General features: G+C 39.0%; 1 protein-coding gene across 1 annotated transcript in view; it reads right to left on the reverse strand.

Annotated features, from left to right (window-relative positions):
• Positions 1-1,639: 1,639 nt before the first annotated feature.
• The window catches only part of Mgam2 (maltase-glucoamylase 2 (putative)), a 77,561-nt gene continuing 51,676 nt past the window's right edge, over positions 1,640-27,524 (reverse strand). The window contains exons 33-48 of the mRNA XM_085840665.1: positions 27,249-27,311; positions 26,318-26,452; positions 24,633-24,717; positions 23,423-23,561; positions 16,327-16,460; positions 16,049-16,083; positions 15,850-15,966; positions 14,617-14,765; positions 14,437-14,521; positions 13,772-13,828; positions 13,255-13,379; positions 12,227-12,315; positions 10,796-10,845; positions 4,824-4,997; positions 2,718-3,514; positions 1,640-2,603 (exon numbers count right to left, since the gene is read on the reverse strand). Of these exons, the coding sequence (XP_085696791.1) occupies positions 1,640-2,603; positions 2,718-3,514; positions 4,824-4,997; positions 10,796-10,845; positions 12,227-12,315; positions 13,255-13,379; positions 13,772-13,828; positions 14,437-14,521; positions 14,617-14,765; positions 15,850-15,966; positions 16,049-16,083; positions 16,327-16,460; positions 23,423-23,561; positions 24,633-24,717; positions 26,318-26,452; positions 27,249-27,311 (3,198 nt within the window). The remainder of the gene's footprint in view (positions 2,604-2,717; positions 3,515-4,823; positions 4,998-10,795; positions 10,846-12,226; positions 12,316-13,254; positions 13,380-13,771; positions 13,829-14,436; positions 14,522-14,616; positions 14,766-15,849; positions 15,967-16,048; positions 16,084-16,326; positions 16,461-23,422; positions 23,562-24,632; positions 24,718-26,317; positions 26,453-27,248; positions 27,312-27,524) is intronic.

A 27,524-nucleotide genomic window follows, 5' to 3' on the forward strand; every position in this document is an offset into this window, starting at 1 on the left:
GGATACGCATATATACCTTCTTTGGTAGAAGTTATGTTTTGAATAGAAACATCCTTATATAATTGTTTTAGTTTTCGAAATATCCATATTTTGGAAACCAAGTTATCCTAGGTCTATTCACAAAGAGGTAATAATCCTGCACCAGATGGGGTTCTAGCATACCAGCGGTTCTCAACATGTGGGTCATGACCACCATAGATATGACATATCAGATCTTCTGCATACCAGATATTTATATTATACATTTCATAACATCAGCAAAATGACAGTTATGAAGTAGCAATGAAATAGTTTTATGGTTGAGGGTCACCACAACACGAGGAACTGTATTAAAAGTATTAGGAGTGTTGAGAACCCCTGCACTAGAACTTTGAGTGAAATAATGGCACTAGCATAGAGTTTACAGCATCCACCATGTATTTGGAATTAACAGCAACACTTTGACTGCTGTTCTATTGGAAATGGTGGCAGTTAAAGCATATGTGATTGTGTTTGTAGTATTGGGGGTAACATTGACTACAAGAGAAGGTAAATAACTGATTGTAACATTATGTGTAACCAAATAAATTTCTGTAATTGTGAAAGCTATATCTGATATTATGATGGCATCTGGATTCACAAGGTATGTACTGTTGCCTATCATACTATTGGATTTATTTCCATCAGTAGTGTTCCCAACACATCCTGCATAGTATGTAGTATTGATGGTGAGAATACATGTGCTTCTTGGAATGAAAGTATTGGAAATGACCTTGACAGAAGTAATTAAATGTGTGTGGCTTGTGTTGAAAATATATGTAACCATGGGGATAGTAGATATTGTCAGTAACTTCAACAGTATTACTATTCCCTTGGAAAGATATGGTTACACTAGGAATCACAACACTAGAGTTTGCTGTGGTAGAATCTATAGGAAAGGGGTAAGGTACATCAGGAAGAGTATAATTAATTGTAATATTAGGAAAATGTTTTGTATAATGTGTGACTGTGGTAGAAAAAGTTGAATTAGTGCCATCACAAGTAGCACTCATAGAAAAAAAATGTAATTTTACCAGAATATATTGTACTACTTGTGATATTAGCAGTGCTTGTTCTATAAGGTATACTCCCCATAGGTATAGGATCACTAGTGCTATCAGTAACAGGTACTATAAGAAACAAGGTACCTATATCTGGAAGAGGAGAGATGCTGTGGCATTAATAGTACTTGTCTCAGTAGCCATCATTGCAACAGGAATGATAGCACTAGTGCTAACAGTAGTAGGACATGTAGGGAAAGGTGTAGTTATGTCAAGAATTTCATATTAGTTGTTGTCACCAGTACGTGACTCTATACCTGTGGTTCTGACAGGCATCACATCACTAGTGTTCGTAGGAGGAGGATCTGTAGGGAAGGGTGGGGTTATGTCAGGAAATGTGGTGCTAGTTGTATTGTCAATGGTACTTATCTCAGCGGTTGTGATTTTGACAGGTATCACATCACTAGTGTTAGGAGGAGGAGGACTTGTAGGGAAGGGTGGGGTTAAGCCAGGAAATGTGCTTGTTTCATTGTTAACAGTACTTGTCTCAGTAGCTATGGTTGTGACAGGCATCACATCCCTAGTGTTAGGAGGAGAAGGACTTATAGGGAAAGGTGGAGTTATGTGGTGTTAGTTGTATTGTCAATGGTACTTATCTCAGTGGTTGTGGTTGTGACAGGTATATCACTAGTGTTAGTAGTGAGAGGACTTATAGGGAAAGGTGGAGTTGTATCAGGAAATGTGCTAGTTGTGTTGTCAACGGTATTTGTCTCAGTAGCTGTGGTTGTGACAGGTATCACATTACTAGCATTAGTAGTAGGAGGACTTGTAGGGGAAGGTGTAGTTGTATTAGGAAAGGTGGTGTTAGTTGTATTGTCAATGGTACTTATCTCAGTGGTTGTGGTTGTGACAGGTATCACATTACTAGCGTTAGTAGAAGGAGGACTTGTAGGGGAAGGTGTAGTTGTATTAGGATATGTGGTGTTAGTTGTATTGACAGCAGTACTTGTCTCAGTAGCTGTGGTTGTGACAGGTATCACATTACTAGCGTTAGTAGTAGGAGGACTTGTAGGGGAAGGTGTAGTTGTATTAGGAAAGGTGGTGTTAGTTGTATTGACAGCAGTACTTGTCTCAGTAGCTGTGGTTGTGACAGGTATCACATTACTAGCGTTAGTAGTAGGAGGACTTGTAGGGGAAGGTGTAGTTGTATTAGGATATGTGGTGTTAGTTGTATTGACAGCAGTACTTGTCTCAGTAGCTGTGGTTGTGACAGGTATCACATTACTAGCGTTAGTAGTAGGAGGACTTGTAGGGGAAGGTGTAGTTGTATTAAGAAATGTGGTGCTAGTTGTAGTGTCAACAGGAGTTATCTTGGGGGTTGTGGTTATTTCAGGAAGTACATCACTAGTGTTAGTATGAGAAGAAGTTGTAGGGAAAGGTGTAGTTCTGTCAGGATATGTGGTGCTAGTTGTAGTGACAACAGTACTTGTCCCAGTAGCTGTGGTTGTGACAGGCATCACATCACTAGTGTTAGTGGTAGGAGGACTTGTAGGGAAAGGTGTAGTTGTAGTAGGAAATGTGGTACTAGTTGTGGTGTCAACAATAGTTGTCTCAGGGGTTGTGGTTATTTCAGGAAGTACACCACTAGTGTTAGTATGAGAAGAAGTTGTAGGGAAAGATGTAGTTGTACCAGGAAACGTGATGCTAGTTGTAGTGACAGCAGTACTTGTCCCAGTAGCTGTGGTTGTGACAGGCATCATATCACTAGTGTTGGTAGTAGGACTTGTAGGGAAAGGTGTAGTTATAGTAGGAAATGTGGTACTAGTTGTGGTGTCAACAGTAGTTATCTCAGGGGTTGTGGCTGTTTCAGGAAGTACACCACTAGTGTTAGTATGAGAAGAAGTTGTAGGGAAAGATGTAGTTGTACCAGGAAATGTGGTGCTAGTTGTAGTGACAGCAGTACTTGTGTCAGTAGCTGTGGTTGTGGCAGGCATCATATCACTAGTGTTGGTAGTAGGACTTGTAGGGAAAGGTGTAGTTATAGTAGGAAATGTGGTACTAGTTGTGGTGTCAACAGTAGTTATCTCAGGGGTTGTGGCTGTTTCAGGAAGTACACCACTAGTGTTAGTATGAGAAGAAGTTGTAGGGAAAGATGTAGTTGTACCAGGAAACGTGATGCTAGTTGTAGTGACAGCAGTACTTGTGTCAGTAGCTGTGGTTGTGGCAGGCATCATATCACTAGTGTTGGTAGTAGGACTTGTAGGGAAAGGTGTAGTTATAGTAGGAAGTGTGGTTGTGAAAGTACTTATTGTTTCAGGGGTGGTTATGAGAGCAGGACTGGTCACAGTTTCAGTGCTAGATTCAGATGGGTGAGGGCTTGTGGGCAATACACTGGTTGCATTCGGTGTAGGAGGTACAGGATCTCCGTAAACCCAAGTAACTTCAGTCAGCTTTTCTAGGTTCATATTCTTTCCAGTCAATCGAATTGTTAATTTCTGCCAAGAAAGAAATGATTATATTGATGGATTAGACCTTATTAAACATTATGTTGAAGACACTATTCAATTTTTACTTTCACAAAAAATAAAAATGTATTCTTTCTTTCCCAAAAGACTACATGACGCAAATCTTTTCAGCTTATATTGGTCCCAGATTGGTCCCAATGGTAAGGTGTTGTCTATGTAACTAAGTACCAGAAATCACTTCCTTCACATTTTCTTATGTCTGAGCCCTAATGTTCTCAAATATTTACAGTTGTGGTTAAAATTAATATTTATTTTGACTTTTCGTTTTGCCATTGACATTTTTCTTTCTGGACAGCAGATGACTTTCATGTCCTCATTACTGTCAGTGTTAAGATAGCGCCTGTCATATAGCAGGTATTGAATATGCTATAGAGCTTCCCCAAATAGTACTCAGTGATTTTCTGCAGCTAGGTTAATGAGGAACAATACTTTTACAGTAACTTTAAATCCAGTAATTCAAGGAACATATCATTTTATCTAAGTATGTAACAAAGAAGACCACAGGGGCACAAGATCTACATGGGTGTGCAGAATGGTCATTTTCTCAAATCTCAATGCTAGTAGGACACTGTTTTCTCCAATTGGAAGCAGAGATTGTAGCTATTTATGTCCAGTTCTCTAAACCATTCTGTTTGGGCTACTGCATCTAGTTATAATTAGTCCATGGTCTCAAGTTACTATTCAGATTCTAAAGTTACCATTACACTGGTTACTATTCTATCAGTAACCCATCTGCAAAAGGTGGTTTCACTTGGTTCCAGAGCTGAGACAAAGCTGTCGCTTTCATAGTCTTAATAGTCTGGCATGTATGACACTCTGTTTTGCTAGGCAAACAAACACATCTCATATTATGAGTGAAACATATTCAAGAAATAATAGTAACAGTTAAGTGCCAACTTGAAGCTTAAAAAGGAACTATTAATTTTCACAGGGCTGGGCATACTGCAGGAAGGAGAAAGAGATTTCACAGGCATTCCTTGGCTTTAGCCTCTGAGAAGAAAATATTTCTATGTTTTGTTAGGTACCCTAGGAAAACAATCTATTCAAACCCAATCCAATTCATTAGTAAACACAACAGAAAGAGTGTCATCAGGTTACAAATCAGCCATCTCATAATACAAAGGAAAGACTACCAAATGTGGTATTTTTTTACAACAGTCCTCACAGATTTTCAGAAACATGTGCAACCCTTCTAACAAGTATAACATATAAAGTAGTAGCAGAGATAATTTAATAGAATAATACTCCGAGTTCAGGATAGTATTCCTTTCAGACTTACCTGATTATAGGGCTCACTTGTGAAATTATTCTGGGTGAATTGCTGGTTGTTGTAGGTACAAATGACCTGTACCACATAAGAATCGTTTAAACCCCAGATTCTAATGTATCCAATTTTCAGTGGATTTGTGTCACTCAGAAACTTATTATGTGGGATCTGGATTTTCAAGCTGTTCTAAAAATTCATAAGGAGAAAACATATAACACACATGTAGTAAACTATGTTCTATATTGCAATGTGAAAATATTTTGAATTAATCTTATTGTAGTTGTTTTTGTTTCTAATTTTTATTAAATATTTCATGGAGACATAGTTCCCAAGTACCAGCCATGATAAATTTTATGATAGCTATGATGGCTAATCTTGATTTTCAACTATAACTGGAATCAACTAAAACTAATTCTTATAACAAAGCATCATTATTTATGTTCTTCAGATAAGAAAATTATGATTGTAGAAAATGGAATCATCTATTTTCATAGTTTCATCCATCTCATAGATGGGTGGACTGATGGTATGCTGGCATAATATAGTAGCATAGTAAACTGTCACCGAATTAAGAATGTATTCAAGGAACATAGCAAATTGTCTAAATTATGATCAAGTATTTAAGAATCAATAAGAGTTAAAATGAGATAAATTGTGAGATGTTATACAACTAAAGCAAAATGAAAATCATAGCAAAAGAAAATATAGGTGTTAAGGAAATGGAAAGAAAAGTCAATATGGGAACGGAGTAGACATGAAAAGCAATAATGAAGACATGGAACTTCACAATTCCTAGAAAGACACTTGAGTGTTACAGGCAGCAAGAATTGGACAAGTAACGGGGCCAGATAGACAAGCGCTAGTATAGCAGGTGCTAAACAGTGAAACAATACTGGTTAAAAGCAAGGTTATTGTTGAGGCCTGACCCCTGCCCCTGCCACCCCAGCACAGCTGTAGCTATGTTTTCCATGCCTGCCAGCAATTCTCTATTGTTTCTGTAATATGCTTGCCAGCTATTTCATATTGTTGACAAAAAATAACTTGACTAAGAGCAGGGTCAAGCAGACCACATAACCTGTTATGGTCTATATATTCTGAGGTTTGTTAATCTTAAGAAATTCCACATCCATAAGATGGGCTCACTGTGGGTTTTGTAGGTATTTTTTTTTTCCTTTATATGCTGGCCCTGAAAAATGTTCAATATCCAGTCTTAACTCCCAAGGCTAGGCTGTGCCCCTGATTGATCAATCAGTCTTGGCATATGTCTTCAATAATTTTTTTTTTTTTTTGCTTATCTGAGTCTGGAATCTCACTGGTTTGTGTAGCGATTCCTGAACCCAAATGCCTAAGACAATTCCATAGGGAAAAAAGGGAGGCTGAGACAATAGAGTAAAACTGTATGTTGCTTGGTTCTGGTGATAACATTAGAAAGAGAAAAAAATTATTCCATTATGTCTTGAAAACTAACAAAGTCAAATGTAATGGCACATGACTGTAATTCCAGTCCTACAGAGGCTAAGTTGGAGGTATCACGCATTAAAATCCTATTGGGCTACACAACAAGTTCAAAATCAGTTTGGGCAAGAGGAGATGGGATTCCATGTCAAAATAAATAAACAAGAAGCTAGAGATATGGCTCAGGGATTAAGAGAACTTGCTGTCCTTCTAGATGACATAGACTCAGTTTTCATCACCATGCCAGGCTTACAACCACTTATAACTACAGCTCTGAGAGATCTGATGTCTTCCTCTGGCCTTCTCAAACACCCACACACATAAATATTTTTCATTAAAAATAAATATACAATAGGACATTTTGTGAATGGTTGGGTATACAGAACCAAGGTGAAAATTCAAGGAAAGGTATAACTAGAAGAAAATAATTAGACTTTAGCTTGTTGATTTAACAGCTTATTGTCAATTATTTTTTTCAAATTTGAAAGCTACTTGAAAGAAATGTTTACAGTACAGAAATGTGCAAATGCTACATATACCCCCTCCCAACACCAAGCTGGTTTACCAGCCAAAGTGGCATTGATAGTAATCACCCAAACCCTAGAGAAAAATGGGAGTTTCTTTAATCTCAGTCTCATCTTTAGAGTGGGAAAAATTTTCAAATATCATAAAAGAATTCATTATTATTATTTTAGAATAACAATAAAATTGAGCCTTCGAGTTAAGAGTTATTTAAATTAATTCTAATGTTATAAGAAAGAAAAACTAAACAGAAGTGTCTCTCTTAAAATTAATAGTGAAGCTTGGTAGTGGTAGTGCATACCTTTAGTCCCAGCACTTGAGGAGTGGCAGGCAGATCACTAAGAGTACAAGGCCAGCCTGGCCTACAAATTGAGTTCCAGAATATCCAAGTATACACAGAGAAACAAAGGAGCATTTTAAGAGGATATGTATCTTCAAAATTCAACAAAAAAATATGCCCAGCAAAAGAAATAATGAAGTTGTTCTAAGAAGAGGTGTCAGGCTATCTAGCAACCCTTGTGCTGTTGGAATACAATGTAAAGCATGTTTTAAACTTTCTAACAGATCATTTTTTTTAAAGAGTAAAAAGAATCAGAAGAATTATAAAATGCATTCTTTTTACCTGGTATTTCTAAGCTAGTTCAGGGTACATTCAGTATAAGACTACGCAGGAAATCTTTCACTCTGCCTTTAAATTTAACATTTGAATATTTCAGATTAGGCTTGTCACATTTTCAAGTATGGAACAGCCACAGATGGGCAGTGGGTATCATATTTTAAGAGACATCTAGATTAACTGGCATTCAGAGTGATCAGATCTAGGAGCCTGCACAACGCACAACACAACACAAAGAAAATGCCAAGTTTAAAATCAAACATATGCATACTTGTAAGACAGGATCAGGGGAGTATTGAACAAACATCTAGTATTTGAGAGCACTGTTACAATTAATTTGTGCTACAGTAGCCCATGTTTTAAGTCAATAATAAGTGGTAAGCGGATTCTGGACTTGACTTAGAATGATTTACATAATTTTCAGAAGAAGAAGACAGATTGTCCATGGAATCATCCAACATGTTAATGCATATTGATAGCATTGTTGCCTCTAATTATTTATTCTTCTGTTTCTTATAATGTTGCCTTTCTGAAACAGATATGATGAGCTCCACCCCAACCCCTGCTTCTGGACTTGGTTATGTATCCTTGGCTAATGAGAAATTAGTCAACTTAACATAGATTGTAATTATAAATGAGAACTTGATATTTCCACTTTTGATTTATAAGATGTAATTATTGGTTTAGGCATATGTGTGTATGCAACTGTGTGAATTTATGTGCACTATATAGACACAGATGCCTTCAGAGGACAATTTTTTTTTTCTGGAACTGGAGTTATAGGTGAGTATAAACTGCCTAAAGGAAGTGCTAAGAACCCAGTCACAAAAGAACACACATGATATGCACTCACTGATAAGCGGATATTAGCCCAGAAACTTAGAATATCCAAGAAACAATTTGCAAAACACATGAAACTCAAGAAGAAGGAAGACCAAAGTGAGGATACTTTGCTCCTTCTTAGAATGGGGAACAAAATGCCCATGGAAGGAGTTACAGAGACAAAGGTCAGAGCTGAGACAAAAGGAAGGGCCATCCAGAGACTGCCTCACCTGTTGATCCATCCCATAAACAACCACCAAACCCAGACACTATTGCATATGCCAGAAAGATTTTGCTGACAGGACCCTGATATAGCTGTCTCTTGTGAGGCTATGCCAGTGCCTGGCAAATACAGAAGTAGATGTTCACAGTCATCTATTGGATGGAACACAGGGCCCCTAATGAAGGAGCTAGAGAAAGTACTAAGGAACTGAAGGGGTCTGCAACCCTATAGGAGGAACTACAGTATGAACTAACCAGTACCCCACAGAGCTGTGTCTCTAGTTGCATATGTGGGAGAGGATGGTCTAGTTGGCCATCAATGGGAGGAGAGGCCCTTGGTCTTGCAAAGATCATATGCCCCAGTACAGTGGAATGCCAGGGCCAGGAAGCAGGAGTGGGTAGGTTGGGGAGCAGGGGGCTTTGGAGATAGCATTTGAAATGTAAATGAAGAAAATATCTAATTAAAAAATAAAAGAACCCAACACAGCTCCTCTGCAGAAGCAAGAAGCACTTTTTTTGAAGATTTTTTTAAATTAGATATTTTCTTCATTTGCATTCCAAATGCTATCCCATTGGAAACTTTCCTAGTTTCCTCTCCAAAAAATCCCCTATACCCTCCCCCTGCCCTGCTCCCCAACCCACCCACTCCTGCTTCCTGGTCCTGACATTCCCTGTACAAGAAGCACTTTTAACCACTGAGCCATCTCTCAAGCTCCTTATGTTACAGGATATTTGATCATTATACAGAGAAAACCTATTTGTTGGCAAGGACTGTAGGAGCTGAAGGGGTTTACAACCTCATAGGAAGAACAACAATATCAACCAACCAGACTCCCCAAAGCTGCCAGGAACTAAACCACATGCAAAATGTAAAAGCTTAAATAGATATCAGGTTTGTCAGATGCCTTTAGCTGTGTCCTAAAAAGATGCAGTTTGAGTGTTCTCTAAAAGCCTTCATAGATAAGAATGTTAAAGTATGGAAATGATGCTCCTAGCCCTCAGGAGACTGGATGAGAGGGGAGGAGGTATTGGATGTGGAGCAGTAAGAGGGGGAATGGGGTTGGTGGGGATAAAATATGGACTGTAAAATAAATAAATAAATGAATAAGGTTTTTTTTAAGAATGGAAAGTTTCTGCCTATTTTATGGCAAGTGGGAGAGGTCTTGTGTTCTTTGTTCTATGACCTGAGGAAAAATCATCTTGGTGCCCTTAAGGTACTCCACATTAAATATGGAAATTGCTGGGCCCCTACCTACTTGGCTTGGAGCTCCCTTGTCCACCAGGAAGGTGACAAGCCTGCCAAGCGTGGAGGAGGAGGAGGACCTTAGAGACTTCTTTTATAAGCAACTGGATCTTTGATAGGGTCACTTTCTTTGGCTTGGAGGAAGATTTATGGAAGGAGCACTGGATAAGAGGTAAGGATTTTCTCTTTGGGCTTGCAAGAACAAGAAACAGCTGGCAGGACACTGTTAAAACAGTATTCTAGGAAGGAGAGCTAAGAAGTGCTCTTGGGTTTGGAGCAGTTCAAGAAAGAGCTAGACTAACTTGATAGTATAACACAGAGAGAAAGAGATTTCTAAAGAGCCATCAGCTTAGTTGAAGAATCAGTTGTATAAATAGATATTCTGTATATAGTTAAGAAAATAAAGTTACCTCACTGGGCTAGCAGGTTTTCACCTCAATTTATGCCTCCCATGACTTTATTGATATAGATATGAGATAAAGGTTACACCTTCACTTCTATTTTATGATATTCCACAATCATGAAAAAGTCATTCTCAGACATTCCACATAATGTTATTTTAGCTCAGCTTCAGGTCAGACGAACACCAGCTATGTAAGTAGAGTGAAGCTCATTCAAGGCTAGCAATAGACAGGTGGCTATCTGCAGATACATATGAACCAGTCAGTGTAGATTACATCATCTGAACTTTGTATATTCATGTATTCACTAAACGTTTGCTGTCAAATCTTTTGCTGACAATGGAACCATCAAGTTACTAACCATAAAAGAGTATTACATAATGGATCACTTATGTAACATGTGTACTTCAAAATGTTATCACCTAGAAAACGTCTTATTCCTGGAAATAAGGTGTACATTAAAGAATCCATGCCCCTCTCCCTGGATAATATGAGCTCCAATTGTTTTTCAAATAATGATGGTATTCTGGATAAGTGTAAAATAAGGACTACTTTCTTGCTTATTTTATTGTCAATAACATAAATTAGGCAAGTAAAGGCAGAAGTATTTCTTCTGAAGATATTACATTTATGTAGCTAGTGGATGACGTCTAATTTGTAGGTAACTGAGAAAGCATTTATGAAGTCATTAAGGCAGTCTTACCTTTTCTGCTCTAAAGGTAGCCAAGAAATAGTTCCCCTTTTCATATGTTTCTGAAAACAAAAAGAAAAGAATAAACAGTTATCTGCTTCAGTTCTAGCTGATTATCTCATGTTGAGTCCAAAATATCTTAAACGGATCACAACGGCCAATGAGGCATGCTGCATCTTCCTAAGAAGCAGTAAGGATGGTAAGCAGGCCCTTGCTAGGTTTGGTCCCTAACACTAAAGGAAAATGGAGTAGCCCTTTCCATTTCAGGTTCTTATCTGGCATATGCTTTCCTATACACCCCAGGGCCACCTGCCTAGTGATGGCATCAGCTACACTGTACTGGGCCTCCCACATCAAATAGTATTTAAGAAAATATACCATAGACTTTCCCATAAGCCAGTCTCTCAGGGTTCATTCCTTAATTCCCTCTCCTAAAATGTCTGTAGCTTGTGTCAACTTGACATAAGTAAATGGCATGACTATTTTGCAAACAAACAAACAAACAAAACTAATAACAACTGTTGCAGATAGCCCTGGAGCTATTTGACGGTAATTCCATTCTCCTGTGAGTGGCTGTGAACAAGGAATGAGTCAGCACTCAGGTGATTTCCTGTAAACCTGTTTCCCACCTTATTTTATAAAATAAAGGAAAGCTGATGATTGGGCAGATAAAAGGGAAGGTGGAACAGAAGGTGAAGGGGTGAGAAGAAGGAGAAAATGGAAGAGAGGGAGGACGCAGAGGAGGAGGAGGAAGGAGAAAAGCAGAGCAGAAGCACATGGCCTGGAGAAACTGCAAGTTCTAAGGGGTCTCATAGATGTGGAAGAGGGTAGTGTAGCAGTAGATCTGCCTCTTCTAGGTGCACAGCATGTAATCATATTAACTGTGTTGTGTTTTCATTGCTGGGGCATATTTGGGAGGAGATTTACCACAACAAACAACAACAAACAAGCAAATGAAAAAAATCAGGACCGGTACCAGGCATGGAAAATGGCCACTTGACTTAGAGTAGTCTAACAGATTTCTCCAAAATATAGACTATTGCTGTACCAAGGGTGAAGATAAGTCATTCTTGCTGAAGATACCACAAGGATGACTTCATGATCAGCCTGATATTTGTATGCACATTGTTTTATCAAAGTGGCATGGCTCAGTGAGGATAGATTAGCCCTGAATCCATGTCAGGCTCAAGAACTTACAAGACTGGGGAACCAATAACTACAACAATTTGCAGTAGAGTATATATGAGCAAGTGAAATTTCAGAAGTCCCCCAAACACCGCTGACTTTTTGGCAGCAGCTGACACAGAGATGTGTTTTTATGTTTGTTTGTTTGTTTGTTTTTGTTTTTGTTTTGTTTTGTTTTTTGTCCCATTGATACATGCTCAGCTTCTGTGACAAAGTTGCTCTGAATGCTATGCAGGCTCTCTGGGGGTTCATACTCACCAATGCTTTGTCCATCATCCCAAAACAATTGGCCTTCAGCCTTCCCATCATTATCCAAAGCAACCGTCAATCCCATCAAATTTTGTCGACTATAAAAAGAGAAGTCATTATTTTTTACTTGGTTGTAGGTTGTAAGAAAAACGAATATCTGCTAAAAACATTTCTTATCCACAAATAAAACTCAAGGTATTAATGTTCATAAAAATGACAAAAATAGAGTTAGATAAAATATAAACTACAAGTCAGAGGAACAATTAAAGTTAAATGAAGCATTTGTCAATTTCAACTTTCAATATTCAAATAATGCATACTTTCCAACACACCCACTACAGTAGTACAATAATATGATGTGACATCAATCTCATAGTAACAAAATTCCAGAAAACAGCTTTCAGTTTAAAATCTAAACTATTTAGGATGCCATTCATAGCCTTCCAAGAGCTAGCTCAACTGTTTGAATTTAACCTACCCAACCTAATTTTTACCATTACTTCTTTAACCCACCCAGAATCTCTCCTTGTCTTCACACAGACAAATCCTATTTATGATTTAAGAGCCATCTCAGAGGCCTGTTTCAGGAAAATCATGCTTTTTTTTTTTTTTTTATCAAAGACAGAAAGTAGACTGTGTGTGTGTGTGTGTGTGTGTGTGTGTGTGTGTGTGTGTGTGTGTGGTGAAATCTCTTTTTGAGTTCACCAGTGCAGGCTAGAAATGGGTACTAAATTCCTGTGCAATCACTACAAGTTAAGGTGCTCTTTAATATTCTCATTTTCTATAATGTGGGGAGGAAAATAGGTTTGTATTCTCAAGAGAATTTTCACTCCGGAAAATTGTGCTCTCGACGTAAGAGTACAACTAAAAGATCACATCAAGGATTGGATTCCTGAACTTGTCTTCTAAATAGTATCAGAAGGTACCCATAGATTCCAACTGGTGAAACTCCTCTGTAATTTGGTTTCTGTGTAATTTGATTATGTCTCTATATACCCTGGTAAAGAGCCAAGACATCAAACACTGCTTCATCATACCTGTAGTAAGTGTTCATTCCAGGCTCCTGCCAAGGCAGGATGTAGCCTCCTCTTATGTGAAGGTTGATGTGGTCCAGAGGAGCCAGCAGTGTTTTCCACTCACCTGATGAATTGTAGCCAGATCCCTAGAAGGAAGCAGATAGATAAGAAATGGTTAAAGGTAAATCAATTAAATGAGTTAGATATTTTACTAAAACTCTTCCTTACTAAGAGAGCATGTTGGAAGATCAGCAAGTACTGTGAGCATGAGAACAACTCTATTTTTATTTTTTCTTAAACCTTTAAAAACCTAATGTTTTCTGTATATGTCTAGGAAAGGTATAATGTAGACAACTCGAGATATAGGTGATCAGATATTTTCTATGTCTTTATGCAGATCTCCATTTATATAGATCTGACTATGGCTAAAAAGGTTGGAAATTATTTCTTTCTGGTTTGAGACACTAGGAAAAAATTTCAGCCACCCCTCTAGCCTATACAGGGCCATTTGGTTCTTCCTAATAACATTTCAACTCACCGTGCTGTGGTCATACCAACAGGCTCTGGGGAAATAAGCTTGGATCTCAAATGTGTTCTGAAACATAAAACCAGTGTGTCACTATGAAAATCTAACTGGGAGGTAATATAGATCTCTGAAATACTTTTTATAGAATTAAAGCTAAGATGGAATGTTATTAGTGATGTCATGAGTTTGAAAATTCTTAATGACTATGCTTTGAAAATTCTTGTAAATATACAGAAAAAAATGTTTTAATTAAATAAGTTATAAAATGATTTTAGATCATAAAATTCTAAAATAAAAAATTCAGGGTTGAAAAGTTTTTAATTAATAAATATCTTGAGGTTATATATCTTCTTTTGATGTTCTAGAAGGTTATTTGAAAAGAATAAGGTAAGCAAGACATGAAACTATATAAAATGTTTTTCTCTGAAGATAGTGTGAGGGCTCAGTGGATAGAGACATCTGTCAGCAACCTGGATAACATTAGCTTGATCTCTGGACGACACATGGTAGAAGGAAAAACTGATTCCTAAAAGTTGTCTTCTAATATCTGTTCATGGGCACACACAAAGAAGGTCAATATATTTTTTTTTAATTTTAAATAAAAATGATGGGTTTTTCCCCCCAGTGGCTTTGGATCATATGACTGGGAGGCATATGGCTTATGATGAGAGACTCACACGTTCCAGAACAGGGCTGATCAGGATGGCTGGACCCAACATGAACTGGTAGTCTATATCCCATGTTGTATTGTCTTCTGTGAACCTGAAAAACCCAATATAATAAAGCTCACCCCTGTAACACAAACTGTGATTTGCAAATGTCCCCAGACCCTCTTCTTGAGGAGAGGCAACACTCACTCCTGGAGAAGCGGTCGGATGACAGTGCTGCCCTTTGTGTGAGCTTCGTGCATCAGAGTGTACAGATATGGCAGCAAGGAGTATCTGACCCTCAGCACTTTTCTGGAGTACTCTTCAAAAGTTGAATTCCAGGCCACAGGGTCTTGTCTCTGAAGAAGGAGTGGGCATGTAACAACAGGTAAGATCTTCCCTGCATCCCAAGGATCTCCAAAGAGGATGGCTGGACACTTACTTACTCCATGTGTAAGCCACATGGTACTTCTCTTGGCATTTCTAGCATACTCCTTTCTGCTCCCTTGGCCACCTATAAAGCTAATGTGAATGCTTGAATGCTGTTCCTCTTTTTTTTTTTTTAACCTATTCTGAGGTTTTAAAACAATGTAGCTTTTTAGCTTTGTGTGTGTGTGTGTGTGTGTGTGTGTGTGTGTGTGTGTGAAGTCTTATAACTAGGCCCCTATGTAGCGCTGATTTACTTATTGTTTGAGTAAATTACCAACTCCATATTCTTTCAAACAGGGAAACACATTATATTGTGGTTCAATGTAGCAGCTAAAAAATATTTTTCTTGGCAATAATGCCTGCAAGAAATGAGGGAAAGTGTACTATTAAGATTTATCCATAACCTTGAAGTTCTGAACCTTGTATATACTTCAAAACACAGATGTCCTGGTGGTCTCCATGATTTGTCAGGAAATAAGAATGACATACTTGTTGTGAGGAGTCCTGCCACCCAGCAGTTACCTTGCAACATCCAGATAGGCCTGGCTTACTACAAAACGGGGTGTCTGGCTTCTCCTCTGCTCTCGTACCTTCTTACTCTCTCTGACTCTCTAACCCTTTTCTTACTCTTCCCCTCCCCCCTCTCTCCACATGTCCCTAAACATCCTCTCCCCTTCTCTTTCTTTCTCTGTCCTCCTCTTCCTCCTCCTCTCTTCTTCCTCTCCTCCCCCCTCTCTGCCTTTCTCTGCCTCTACTCCATTCTCATCCCTTCTAAACTCCCCTTCCTGCACCCTAAATAAACTCTATTATACTCTAGCTGTCATATGGCTGCTACTTCAAGGGAAAGGATGCCTCAGTATGGGCCCACCAAGGCACCCCTCTCACCCTTACAATACCAGGCTCTATAAAACATATAATCTTTCTTTTTATAAAACACAAAACTTGTAAATTTGAAATCAGCTGTGATTTGATTTTTGTATAATACATATATAGCATGAACAATGGCTGTCTCACCCTAGTCCCGGCCGTGTTGTGGTTCCTGGAAAAAGGATAAAAGGCTCCCAGTTGCATCCAGCGGATACACATCTCATACTCAGCATCTCCAAGGAACCCACAAATATCTGCTCCTGTCTAAAAAGAATCAAAATCAGAGTATCAACTAGATATTCTTTCAAGACAGACACACATACATGGATGTCCCAATATAGCTTACATAAGGTATTCCAAAGAGACTGAACTCCATCATGCCTGCAATGAAATAAAATGGCCATGTTAAATGAAGTCAGTCTTTGGGTAGGAGAGAGACAATTCAATCTTAGTTTTTCTTTACTTCATTAACAGCTCTGGGCAATTCCTGATAAACACACTCTGACAGAGCATATAAGTTTGATTGCCTTCACTGCCAAACTAAACATATAAGGCATATTCAAATCATATACAGTATAGTTCTACTCCCACCACCAGCAAAGATCCCTGGGCACACCCACACACCAATGATGGATTTCCCCAGCTGGTCCCAGGCAGCTGTGTTGTCTCCCAGCCAGTGTCCTCCCCAGCGTCCAGAAGAGGGGAATGTGGAGCGTGTGATGACGATCCCTCTCTCTCCTGTCACTTCCTGCACAGCTCTGGTTGGGAAAACAAAGAGGTGGATTTGAAGAGGACAGCCATGGAATTTCAGTGCAGAGTATGTTGTGTGCATGAGGCAGTAGAGCAGTTGCACTAAGAGTCAGAGAACTTTTTCCAGAAGCGAGGATATGAGCCACAAGGAATCTCCCAGCAGGGTGCAAGGATCTCATTCTTAAAAGGCCCAATTAACTGGTTATATGTAGAGGTCAGATGAGGGGATGGAGGAAATGATAAAGCAAGTGTCTATAGAACAAATCCTATACTCGAGGAACACATGAATCAATTCCACATCTATCCTCACACAATCCTCATGAGGGAGTTTTTCTTGGGCTCTTATTACTGTTAGGAAACCCAGCACAGGAAGCTACCAAGGATCATTTAAGGAATATGTACATAGGCTCAGGATCCAAACATAGGGAGTGATTCTGATGCTAAGGTCCTCCTGTTCCCCAATTGGTTCTACAGGCTACATCTAAATGATGGCATATAAGCTTCTGAGTATTATTAACATATTTTGTTAGAATTCCTTCTAGGCTTCACCTCACATTTGGTTGGCAACAGCCAGGTATGCCTGGTTTACTATAAAAAGGGCTGCCCCCCCCCTTACCCTCTTACTCTCTACCACTATTCCTGGCGGGCCTTTCTCTCTCTCTCTCTCTCTCTCTCTCCCTCCCCTTCCTTCCCTTCACAACTCCACTTCCCATGCCATAAGTAAACTCTAATCCATATATCCATAATATGGCTGGTACCTCACGGGAAAAGATTGCCCCAGTATGGGCCTGCACAGGCACCCCCTTCTCCCTCATCATAACTAGTTCTACCAAAACATATCCTGGCTTTTTCTTTTTTATAAAATACAACACTGTTATATGTTAAAAAGCAGAGTATACTTTTCACACACGGGAAAACATCTTTAGACACATATAAGTATGGTTTTTATATAGGTACCCATAATTCAGGTTAAAAAAAAAGTGCATGTGAGAAAAGTCAGTGGAACAAAAGAAGTACCCTAGTATGTTTTCAGTAAAAATGTTTGCTAAAGAGAGCATGCAGATCAGTCAACACAGATGAATGCCGCCTTACTGAAAGCTCTCTGGCTAACACTCAGAGGCTGAAAAGCGGAGGTATTTTCACAAACAGAATAAAAGCCCATAGACACATTATGGCATATGCATACCTGTGCTCTCTATCTCTCTGTCTCTCTCTGTCTCTCACTTTCTCTCTCTTTCTGTATCTCTCCCTCTCAAACTCTCTCTCTCTCTCTCTCTCTCTCTCTCTCTCTCTCTCTCACACACACACACACACACACACACACACACACACACACACAGAGTCATTCACATGTTAATTAATTTAATTTTTTAAAAACAAGTAAAGCAGCCGGGCATGGTGGCTCACACCTTTAATCCCAGCACTCGGGAGGCAGAGGCAGGCAGATTTCTGAGTTCAAGGCCAGCCTGGTCTACAAAACAAACAAACAAACAAACAAACAAAACAAAACAAGTAAAGCATGATTCTTGCCTTTAGCAGAGGGTATGAAGGAGAGAATGACCAAGCCATGTGTCATTTTATAAGGAAACCAGGTAAGAGAATGGAGTGGATAGAAAAGATGGGCCAGTCTAAAACATTTTCATGAAAGGGGTAGATTTAAGCTAGGTTCACTGTATTTTCATAAGAGGTCATTCCAGGTAAAGTCAGGATAGTAAGCATGAATGACTAATAAAGCTGGGAACATTAAAGTGTATGGGAAGCAATGGAAGTTTAAAAGTATAGTTCTTTTAAGCTATTAAAGGATGATGTGAGAGAGAGAGAGAGAGAGAGAGAGAGTGTGTGTGTGTTTGACAGTTTGAGGGGGTAAGTTGGGTCTGAGTCAGCAAGAGAAGTTTAAGTACTCATGAAATGGTAAAAAAAAAAAAAAAAAAGAAGACATCCTGCTAAGTGCTGGCAGCACTCCAAGCATTTCTGAATTCATTTTGTCACTTAATGGCAATGGTAACCCAGGAGATGCTGTGGTATCAGCTAACTAGGAAGTGGCATTAAGACTGTGTCCCACCAATCTAAAACCAAGGTCCAAATTCTGTACCAATACAACCAACGAACAGCAAGAAAACAAAAGCAATTCATAGAGGAGCAAGCTTCCTGAAAGATCATTTGTAGATTGAGGTTCCCCTAGGGAGGAGAGTGATGGGATGGGATGTATGTCAGATAAGATTTCCCTGAGGAGAGAGGGGTAGTTGGCAAGAAGTTTCAGGAAGAAACTAAAGCAAAGACTCCATTCACGTTTTCTCTGTGCTGCAGTCCGAGCTCTTCAAGTCCCCTCTCTGACAAGAGAAAATCCTGCCCTTCTAAAACCCCTCAACTGTCACTTCTATGAAGTTTTCCTGGATTGATTAAGTTGATCACTTTTCTTTCTGGTTGTTTGGCTCTTCCAGAGGAGGGGCTCCTTAATAGATTACCTCTTATTCTTCCTCACCTAGTCTGAGATAAGATTAGACTGGAGGACATAAAACACCTGATTTCTTATTTCATTGGAAGAGGTGGTTGTTTTCTTGAAGAACCAGTTTCTGTTTTGTCAGAGTGCAAGAAACATGAAATGCCTTTCTATAGAACACTATATGTGGAGTTTACATTAAGGAATTCAACTTCCTGACCTTGTAAAACCTTTATGCAAAAGTTCAATCCCCCACCTGACCTAGTGAAACATTTGTTTACAAAAAGCACCCACTGCAGTCTTAAAAATTAATGACAGGGTAGACCAACTCTTTCCTCTTTCCTTCATTTCCTTTAGGCTATTTTTTTTTTAATTGGCCAATCATGAAAGACTGAGGAATGGATACAGAAAATGTGGTACATTTACAAAATAGAGTACTACTCAGCTATTAAAAACAATGAGTTTATGAAATTCATTGCCTAAGGCAAATGGATGGACCTGGAGGATATCATCCTGAGTAAGGTAAGCCAATCACAAAAGAACTCACATGATATGCATTCACTGATAAGTGGATATTAGCCCAGAGACTTAGAATACCCAAGATACAATTTGCAAAACACAAGAAAATCAAGAAGAATGAAGACCAAAGTGTGGATACTTCATTCCTCCTTAGAATAGGGAACAAAATAGCCATGGAAGGAGTTATAGAGACAAAGTTTGGAGCTGAGTCAGAAGGATGGACCATCCAGAGACTGTCCCACCTGGGGATCCATCCCATAATCAGCAACCAAACCCAGACACTATTGCATATGCCAGCAAGAGTTTGCTGACATGACCCTGATATAGCTGTCTCTTGTGAGGCTATGCCAGTGCCTGGCAAATTCAAAAGTGGATGCTCACAGTCATCTATTGGATGGAACACAGGACCACCCAATGGAGTAGCTAGAAAAAGTACCCAAGGAGCCGAAGGGGTCTGCAACCCTATAGGTAGAATAACAATATGAACTAACCAGTACCCCCAGAGCTTGTACCTTTAGCTGCATATGTAGTAGAAGATGGCCTAATTGGCCATCATTGGGAAGAGAGGCCCCTTGGTCTTGCAAACTTTATATGCCCCAGTACAGGGGAACACCAGGGCCAAGAAGTGGGAGTGGGTGGGTTGGGGAGCAGGGCAGGGGTGGTTATAGGGGACTTTCAGGATAGCACTTAAAATGTAAATGAAGAAAATATCTAATAAAAATTGTTAGAAAAAAAAAAAACACCTGTGGTACCTATCAGCATATCAAGGTCCATGCTAGCCCCCAGACTCCCTTAGTCCCCACTCACACATGTGTTATATATTTCAAACCCCCATGCCTGTCTCTTACTCCCATGCCACTACTCATCCTCCTTATAGTCCAGCTTTTCTCACTACTCTCTCGCCTTCTCATCTCTCATGTTATGTCCTGTTACCTCTACCATTCTTCCCCACCTCTCTAGCCCTGGCCATATCCAGCCTGCTTTTCTCTTTACTGCTTTGAACTCTTCCAGATGCCTCTGGTCGATCTCTTTTGTATCCACAAACAAATAAAAACATTCGTTCTCTTAACTGTACTATGGAGCAGTCATGTGGTAAGTTTATACACTACCCCAGAGTGCTTGCTCTCCTGAGCATACCCCTGGATCAAGAGTAAATTTTGCCAAGTACAAACTCTTCAGTTGAAGGGGTAGTGTGGTCTTTCTTTGTGACCCCAAACATATATCTGACAAGAGGAAACTAGGCCATTTAAATGGAGTGACATCATGAGAGAGCAGCTGAAAAATAAACAAGAAGGTAGAAAAATTAACAAGAATGTTGCTATTCTTGAACCATGATAACACTTAGTGTGCATCTCCTAGCTTGTGGATAGCTCCTGGTAAGCATTATAAATCTTCTAAGTTCAAGAAATAGGAACAAAGGGCAGAAGACACAGAGACACTGAATGAAAATGAGTGAAGGAGTGGATAAATATCTTTCTATCCTGTAAAACATAAACCTAAACAATCCAGATTATGACTCTAGGAGGTGGGATTATGCCATCAATCATTGTTGCATTTAGAGATCAAGGTAGTTTCCTATACAAAAGAAGTTTTTAATGACTTTTTCTCTTCTTTTGATAAAAGAATGTTTATAGAAAAGTCTGCCTTAAACAATAGTCAAAAGCTAAAAGAGGACATCTGTGAGCTTTTTATCCAAATAAGCTATATAGGTAGAACCGCTGAAAGAAACCATTTCGGAACTAAGAAGCCATCAATAATAAAATTAATAAAAATCATCTTCCCAAGAGAAACTACTAAATAATGTCCAGACATTGAGGCTTTTAACCTTCTCCCTTAAACCTACTCCTACCTCAGTCCATTCCCCAGCAACCCCCTCAGAAATCCAATACTAGCAGCTGTTAATCTTACTGGGCAAGAATAAGACCACTATCAAAAATTTGAGTAGAATTTGGAGCAAGCTTTAACTAAATACTGGCCAGGATGATAGACTTTGGCCAGGTCCACTTTGGATTCCCTCCAAAATGGCCACCAGCTACGTTGGCCAGATGCTTATAAGGCAAACCTACAAGGCTATGTACTTCCAGCCTTTATCCAATGGTGGTAAGCATATATCCTAACATTCCTCCCTACCTACCTCCTGCCAAAATGAGATCAATCACCTTCAGTGTCAACCAAACATTTTTGGGGACATGAGAACAGGTGGCTTATATCTTACATGAACAACAGCCTCCAGCATCTCAGGGAGTAGATGTCCTTGGGCTATGGGCTCACAGTTTGAAGGCATTTTTATTTATGGATCTCTTAGACACAGTAATTAAAACTTCAAATAAAGCTTTGGTCCTTGAACAAATTCACAGTAAACTAACACATCTGAACTCCCTTTTAGTTTTGTTAAAAATATTTTCCCCTAAACCATTAAATAGTCTATTCTAACTTCAGTTCTCCAGACAGCATCTATTCTGAGGGCTCCTTGTGAACATATTTTGACTCAGACCACAGATCAGGACTGAGAAAAAAAAATTCCCATCTATAGAGAATTAGTTTCCAAAACATCGGCTCTCTACTGATAACATCATGGGTGCTAAGTCTGTGATTTCACTTGGGGCAAAACATTTGGCTCAGATTTTATAAGTAATTCCTAGAGGATTAGAACCATAGTAATATCTGAAAAAAGAAAGAATTGCCATGAACAAAAACCCGGAAGCTTTGTTAGAGCGCAGACAGAAACCAGAAATGAAGGTTGTCATTTAGCCTCCTAAATTTGCATTCTCTTCACCTTGGTAAAGGTAAAGAACTTAGAGACCAGGCATTCAATGTAGCTGAAGCAGACTTAAGGCAGGCATCTCCCACACTCTAGGCCTTTGTACTGATTTTTCTTAGAGTGTTCTTTTTTAAAGCAAAACCAACCAACCAAACAAACAAAAACAACAACAACAACAAAAACAACCTGACATTAGGAATTCTTTCTCTGCTCCTCTGAAATGTAAATCTTTATTTTAAAAAAGCTGAAGGTGTGGGATTTAGAATCTGTGAATGTCTTCTCCAAGGCATGAATAATATCTCTTTGAAGTGCAATCATTAGGGAAGGTAGTGGGCCCCATCCCTCAAGGTCTCAAGGGAATGCGAGGCAGACTTAAAGGAGGCTACAAAGACCAGAGAAAGTACTTTTTCCTTAAAGTAAGGCCAATTGGCAAACACAGGTGTCCTACACACACACACACACACACACACACACACACACACACACCCCTCACCTCCACTCCCCAGACCTTAGTTTCAGTGTTCATAGTGTTCATATTAGAGTTTGGTCTCTTCTGTTACAAGATCTTTCACTATGTTGCCCCTTTTTCATCACCTTTGCTTAGTATGAAATTAATTGAGAAACTCTCTGACCAGTTATTGACTGAACACTGATTGATACTATTAGCCTTTAGGTAACTAAGTCTCCAAAGAAGGGAGAGGAGGGTGGTGGTGGTGTATGAGGAGATGGGAAGGGAAGGGAAGGGAAGGGAAGGGAAGGGAAGGGAAGGGAAGGGAAGGGAAGGGAAGGGAACTTGGTAGGGAAGGAGATTAAACAAGATATCATAAATATGTTCAATAAAAAAATAAGAGAAAGCATGTCTTATTAAAGTAAAATAGGATCCATCCTATGATTAAATGAATAATGAGGCAGGATGGGAAGAACTTAGAAGGACAGCGGAAGGGAAAGGACTTGGATAAAAGTAAAGACTTCCAGACTAATGAACAAAATTTGCAATTGCAGTGGCCTCTATGGAGACAATATTCCTTTTACACAGAGGCATTTTAAATAATAATATAATATTGCAATGGGCCATGCTTAAGACCTAAACACATACAACCTCCAAATATAACCTTATTGTTTTCCCTTATGTGACCTGAAATATCTAGGAATCTCACAAACAAATTTTTAAACTATGCTTACAGTAAAAATATATTCTACTTCCCTGTGCCAGCCTTTATCTTTGCCAACAGTAACAAAAGCAAACTCACTCGTAGGTGGGTCTGGTCTGGGACCATCCATACAGGCTGTGCACATTATAGTGCGGCACCCGGGAGCCATCTGGAAGGATTTGCTCACTCTCCATGCATAGTGTCTTGCTGTTCAGGCCCACGTTCCTGGCTTCCAAATCTGAGGGGGAAATAATGAGTTATTTCCCACACTTCCCACACATATTGATTTATATGTTCTAATCATATCAGGTCTAATTGCTTGTTTGTTTTATATATATATATATATATATATATATATATATATATATATATATATATAGAGAGAGAGAGAGAGAGAGAGAGAGAGAAGCAACATCCTGTGATTTCATAATTAAGGCTAAAGAAAACATGTAGACTGGATAAAGTATCCTCTTACTTTAACTAAAACTTAATATGCCAGCTTAGTAACTCTGTGACAAATGCCTTTGATGTTAACACTTTTTCTTCCACTAGATGGTAATGTCCTCAAGGGAATAAATAGATCTTGTTCAAATCAATTCTGTACTGATGTTTCTGAATAAATAGATCTTGTTCAAATCAATTCTGTACTGATGTTTCTAAATCTTTCTGGCTTGGCAGCATTTACCTGATAAATATAAAATTAAATATAAAATTAAGAGAGGAAGGAGTAGATGGGTGGATGGATTAATGGATGGATGGATAGATGGAGGGATGGATGTATGGAGACATGACCAATAATAATAGACATTAAGAAGCCTGGATTCCAGTTGCAGATAGAATCTTTTAAGAACTTCATTCCTTGAGCTTCTTTGGGGTGAGAGGACTCAATATACTGAGATGTCTTGGACCAAAGCCTCTTACTCCATATTCTGGTACAGTGAGCTCTAAGGAAAATCTTTCTTAAAGTGTGTGAACATGGGTAGAGAGCGTAGGAACTAAACTCTAATCAGAAAACCCTGTATATTGGGACAAGTGGGTTTGCATGCATATAGAAGAGTGTATTTAAAACGTGGGCAATAAATTTATAGCCATCCATACAATCAAGTAGACTGTTTAGTTTCTTGTATAATACATCATGTCATTATTTCTGTATCTAATTACTAACTTACTAATTTGCATATATTCAAAGTTATTCTATTTGTGGATTTTATGTCATGGTGAAAGTATGTTTGCTCCTCCCCTTTCCCATCCAAAAACTTTTGGCTTTATACAAAAGGAAAGAGAATCTTGAATGGGAAATAAATCATACCTGGCATGTAGGGTGGTTTATTGAGAGTGTCATTGCGGCAGCCCCCGACAGCTCCATCCACAAAGTTTGAAGGTTCATTCATATCCTGAAGTAAGCAGACAAAGAAAAATTCTGTCATATGAGGGGCAACATGTCATTTCTAAATAGAACACTAACCTCAAAGAAATGACTAGGTTGTGTAATTCTAGTCTTTAACCTTGTCATGGATTAAACTGGAATTAAAAATCCTACATCAGCTTAGTGGAGTTAAATAATAAACTTTCCAGTTTACCTTTTTCATCCTAGGAAGGTTATGTCATAGCAAAAACATTGAGATAACACTGGACCCTGAACTTAATGAAATATCTTAATCTATCTCCCTATCCATCAAGCCTGTTTTTATTTTTCTATTCATAGACTATTTACTTTGTATCTGTAGCCAGTAGCTATTATAATTTTCCTCTACCTTTTCTTACATCCCCAGCCTTGCTATGAATCCACTACTGACATAGGCTTGAAAATCCTCTGAGTAGTTGTAATAACTCAGAAGCAATGCTTGAAGTGAAACCTTCCACTGGGGAATGTAAAGCTCAATTGAAGGAGTGGAGGCCCTGAGGGATGTTCATTGTGTGTCAGTAGGATAAAAATACAATCGGTCTATCTTTAAAAAGAAAGTTTTAAATAAGAATATAGGCAACAGCAAGCATTTGGGACTAACTATGCATTGTTTTGGGTTACCCAACAACAGTTTTCTTTTTTTCTCAAACAGAAGTTTACAACCTGGGGTTTGAACAACCCTTTCCCAGGGGTCACCTAAGACCATTGGAAAACAGGAATATTTCCATTATAATTCATAGCAGTAGCAACATTATAGTTATGAAGTAGCTATGAAAATAATTTTATGGTTTGGGTCACCACAACATGAGCAACTGTATTAAAGGGTCACAGTAACCACTGTGTTAGAGTAAACATCTCATAATTTTCTGAATCTCTTCTTCAAAGCTGCTAACATTTCTTTACTTTCTGACTTATCTGTTTGGATTAATTTGTGTTCTTCTATAAGTTTACAGTATGCTTGTCTGTCCTGAAAGGTCAATGTTCAGTGAGGCCACAAAACAACCACAGGACTCAAGTTTGTCACTGTGTGAACTCTGTGCTTCTTCTACTCTGACCTAACATCTAGCAGCTCTTCAGAGCTGGTTTAGAATTTGCTTAGGGTTTCAGGGGTCTTGTTGTGAGGTGAGAAAGCATGACAGGAATGAATGAATTCCACCCCTAGAAATATGTAAACGAAGGAGCCCTCACAGACATCTCCCAGAGACATCCCATCAATCTCCAAATTGATGCCTTGCCCATTTCCAGGTCTGCCCTGTCTTGCAGGACACACTTTCAGGCTTTGGAGTGGATGTGCCATCTGGGAAGCAAAGTCAAGAGACTGACCAATTGGAAATAAGAGATGCCAGGATGTTCCTCCCTATCACCCAAATATTAGCATCTTGAGCAGCTGACACACCTCCTCAGTGAACTCCTCTACTAGACATGTCCTTGGACAGGACCACAATAATCTCTGCTCTTCCTGGTCCTAGAAACTAAACTACCTTCCTTTCAGTTATCCACTCCTAGCTGCCTATTCTGCGAGTTTATAAAGTACCTACCTCCCTGAGTTCTAACTGCTTATGTGTTCAGAGAATTAAAGGTGCACTTACAATCCGCAGCCCATCAAACTTCAAACTTTTCTGTGGCTCCTGAAGATTTGAATAGAGCTCTCTTATCTCCTCCTTCCACCATGTGGCTGTGCTGTTACGCAGGAAGTCAGGAAAAGCAACATGGGCCCTGTATAGCTGGAAGAGCAAGACATGCTTTCATGGGAAAGATCGCCCCCTATCTTGGAGAGAGAGTACTGATGACAAAAGAGGAAATGGGCAAGCATTTAGGCCTATCCAGTCTCTGAACTAACAGCTTTTCTTCTTCCATTGCTGCAGAGTTTACAATGGACACAAAGATGGAGGAAGGGGGGAAAGCCCTCTAAAAACACATTTAAAGCATAGGACTTGTCTTAGGATTCAACATCAACTATGGACAATAGAAAACTAGTAGTATCTAAGCAATTGAATTGTAAAGATGCCTGGGATTCTTGTAGATTGGCCAAACTAAGGAGAACCTGACTGTAATCCCAGGAAAAATGAACTGCATTGTAACTAAGTGTGTAGTTACACACTTACTGTACAGATGGTACAGAAGGCATGGAACCAAGGACTATCCTCCTTCCAGCCTGATAGCTTTTGGTCTTCAAGGAATTCATCAAAACATCTACTTGTGACAGTTTAATACTTGAGAATATATCCTAGACTTCAGGTCATTATTTTTCTAGCAACATTATATTTGAATCACAAACTATTGAACACATAACAATTCATGGTATTTCATGATAATTTTCTTTCTATATCCTTCCATTTTGGTTGGCTGTCAGGTTTTTCATTCGAGTGCTTCCTCCTGTGAAAATTGACCACCAGGCAAGCAGACTCAAATTAAAGCTACCTAACCAAAAAGGGGAAGCTACTCATCTACTAAGAGAAAACATAAACATTCAGACGTCTAGGATGATGTTTAAAAAAGAAAATGTCTGTTCAATGTCACCTTAAGTTGAGTCTCATGGTCAAGGGATCCATCCACATTTACGTTGGGCAACTCTGCCCACACCTAGACAAATAAGAAAATCAAAACCTTTAAATCACTGCACATAGACCATGAGGTGTTTTGCACACAAAGCTCTACAGGCAAGCAACTCTACACATGCCTCAATCTTTGTCATAAGTTAAGCTGTAAAATCGGAATGTGCAGAATTCACCAGGGTGTTCTGAATTATTCCATACATTTTCATCTTTTAAACTGTGAACGGAAGTAAATAACATC

This window comes from Mus caroli, unplaced genomic scaffold (genome assembly GCF_978045245.1).
Source record: "Mus caroli unplaced genomic scaffold, Mus_caroli_1 scaffold_7, whole genome shotgun sequence".
Classification (NCBI taxonomy): domain Eukaryota; kingdom Metazoa; phylum Chordata; class Mammalia; order Rodentia; family Muridae; genus Mus; species Mus caroli.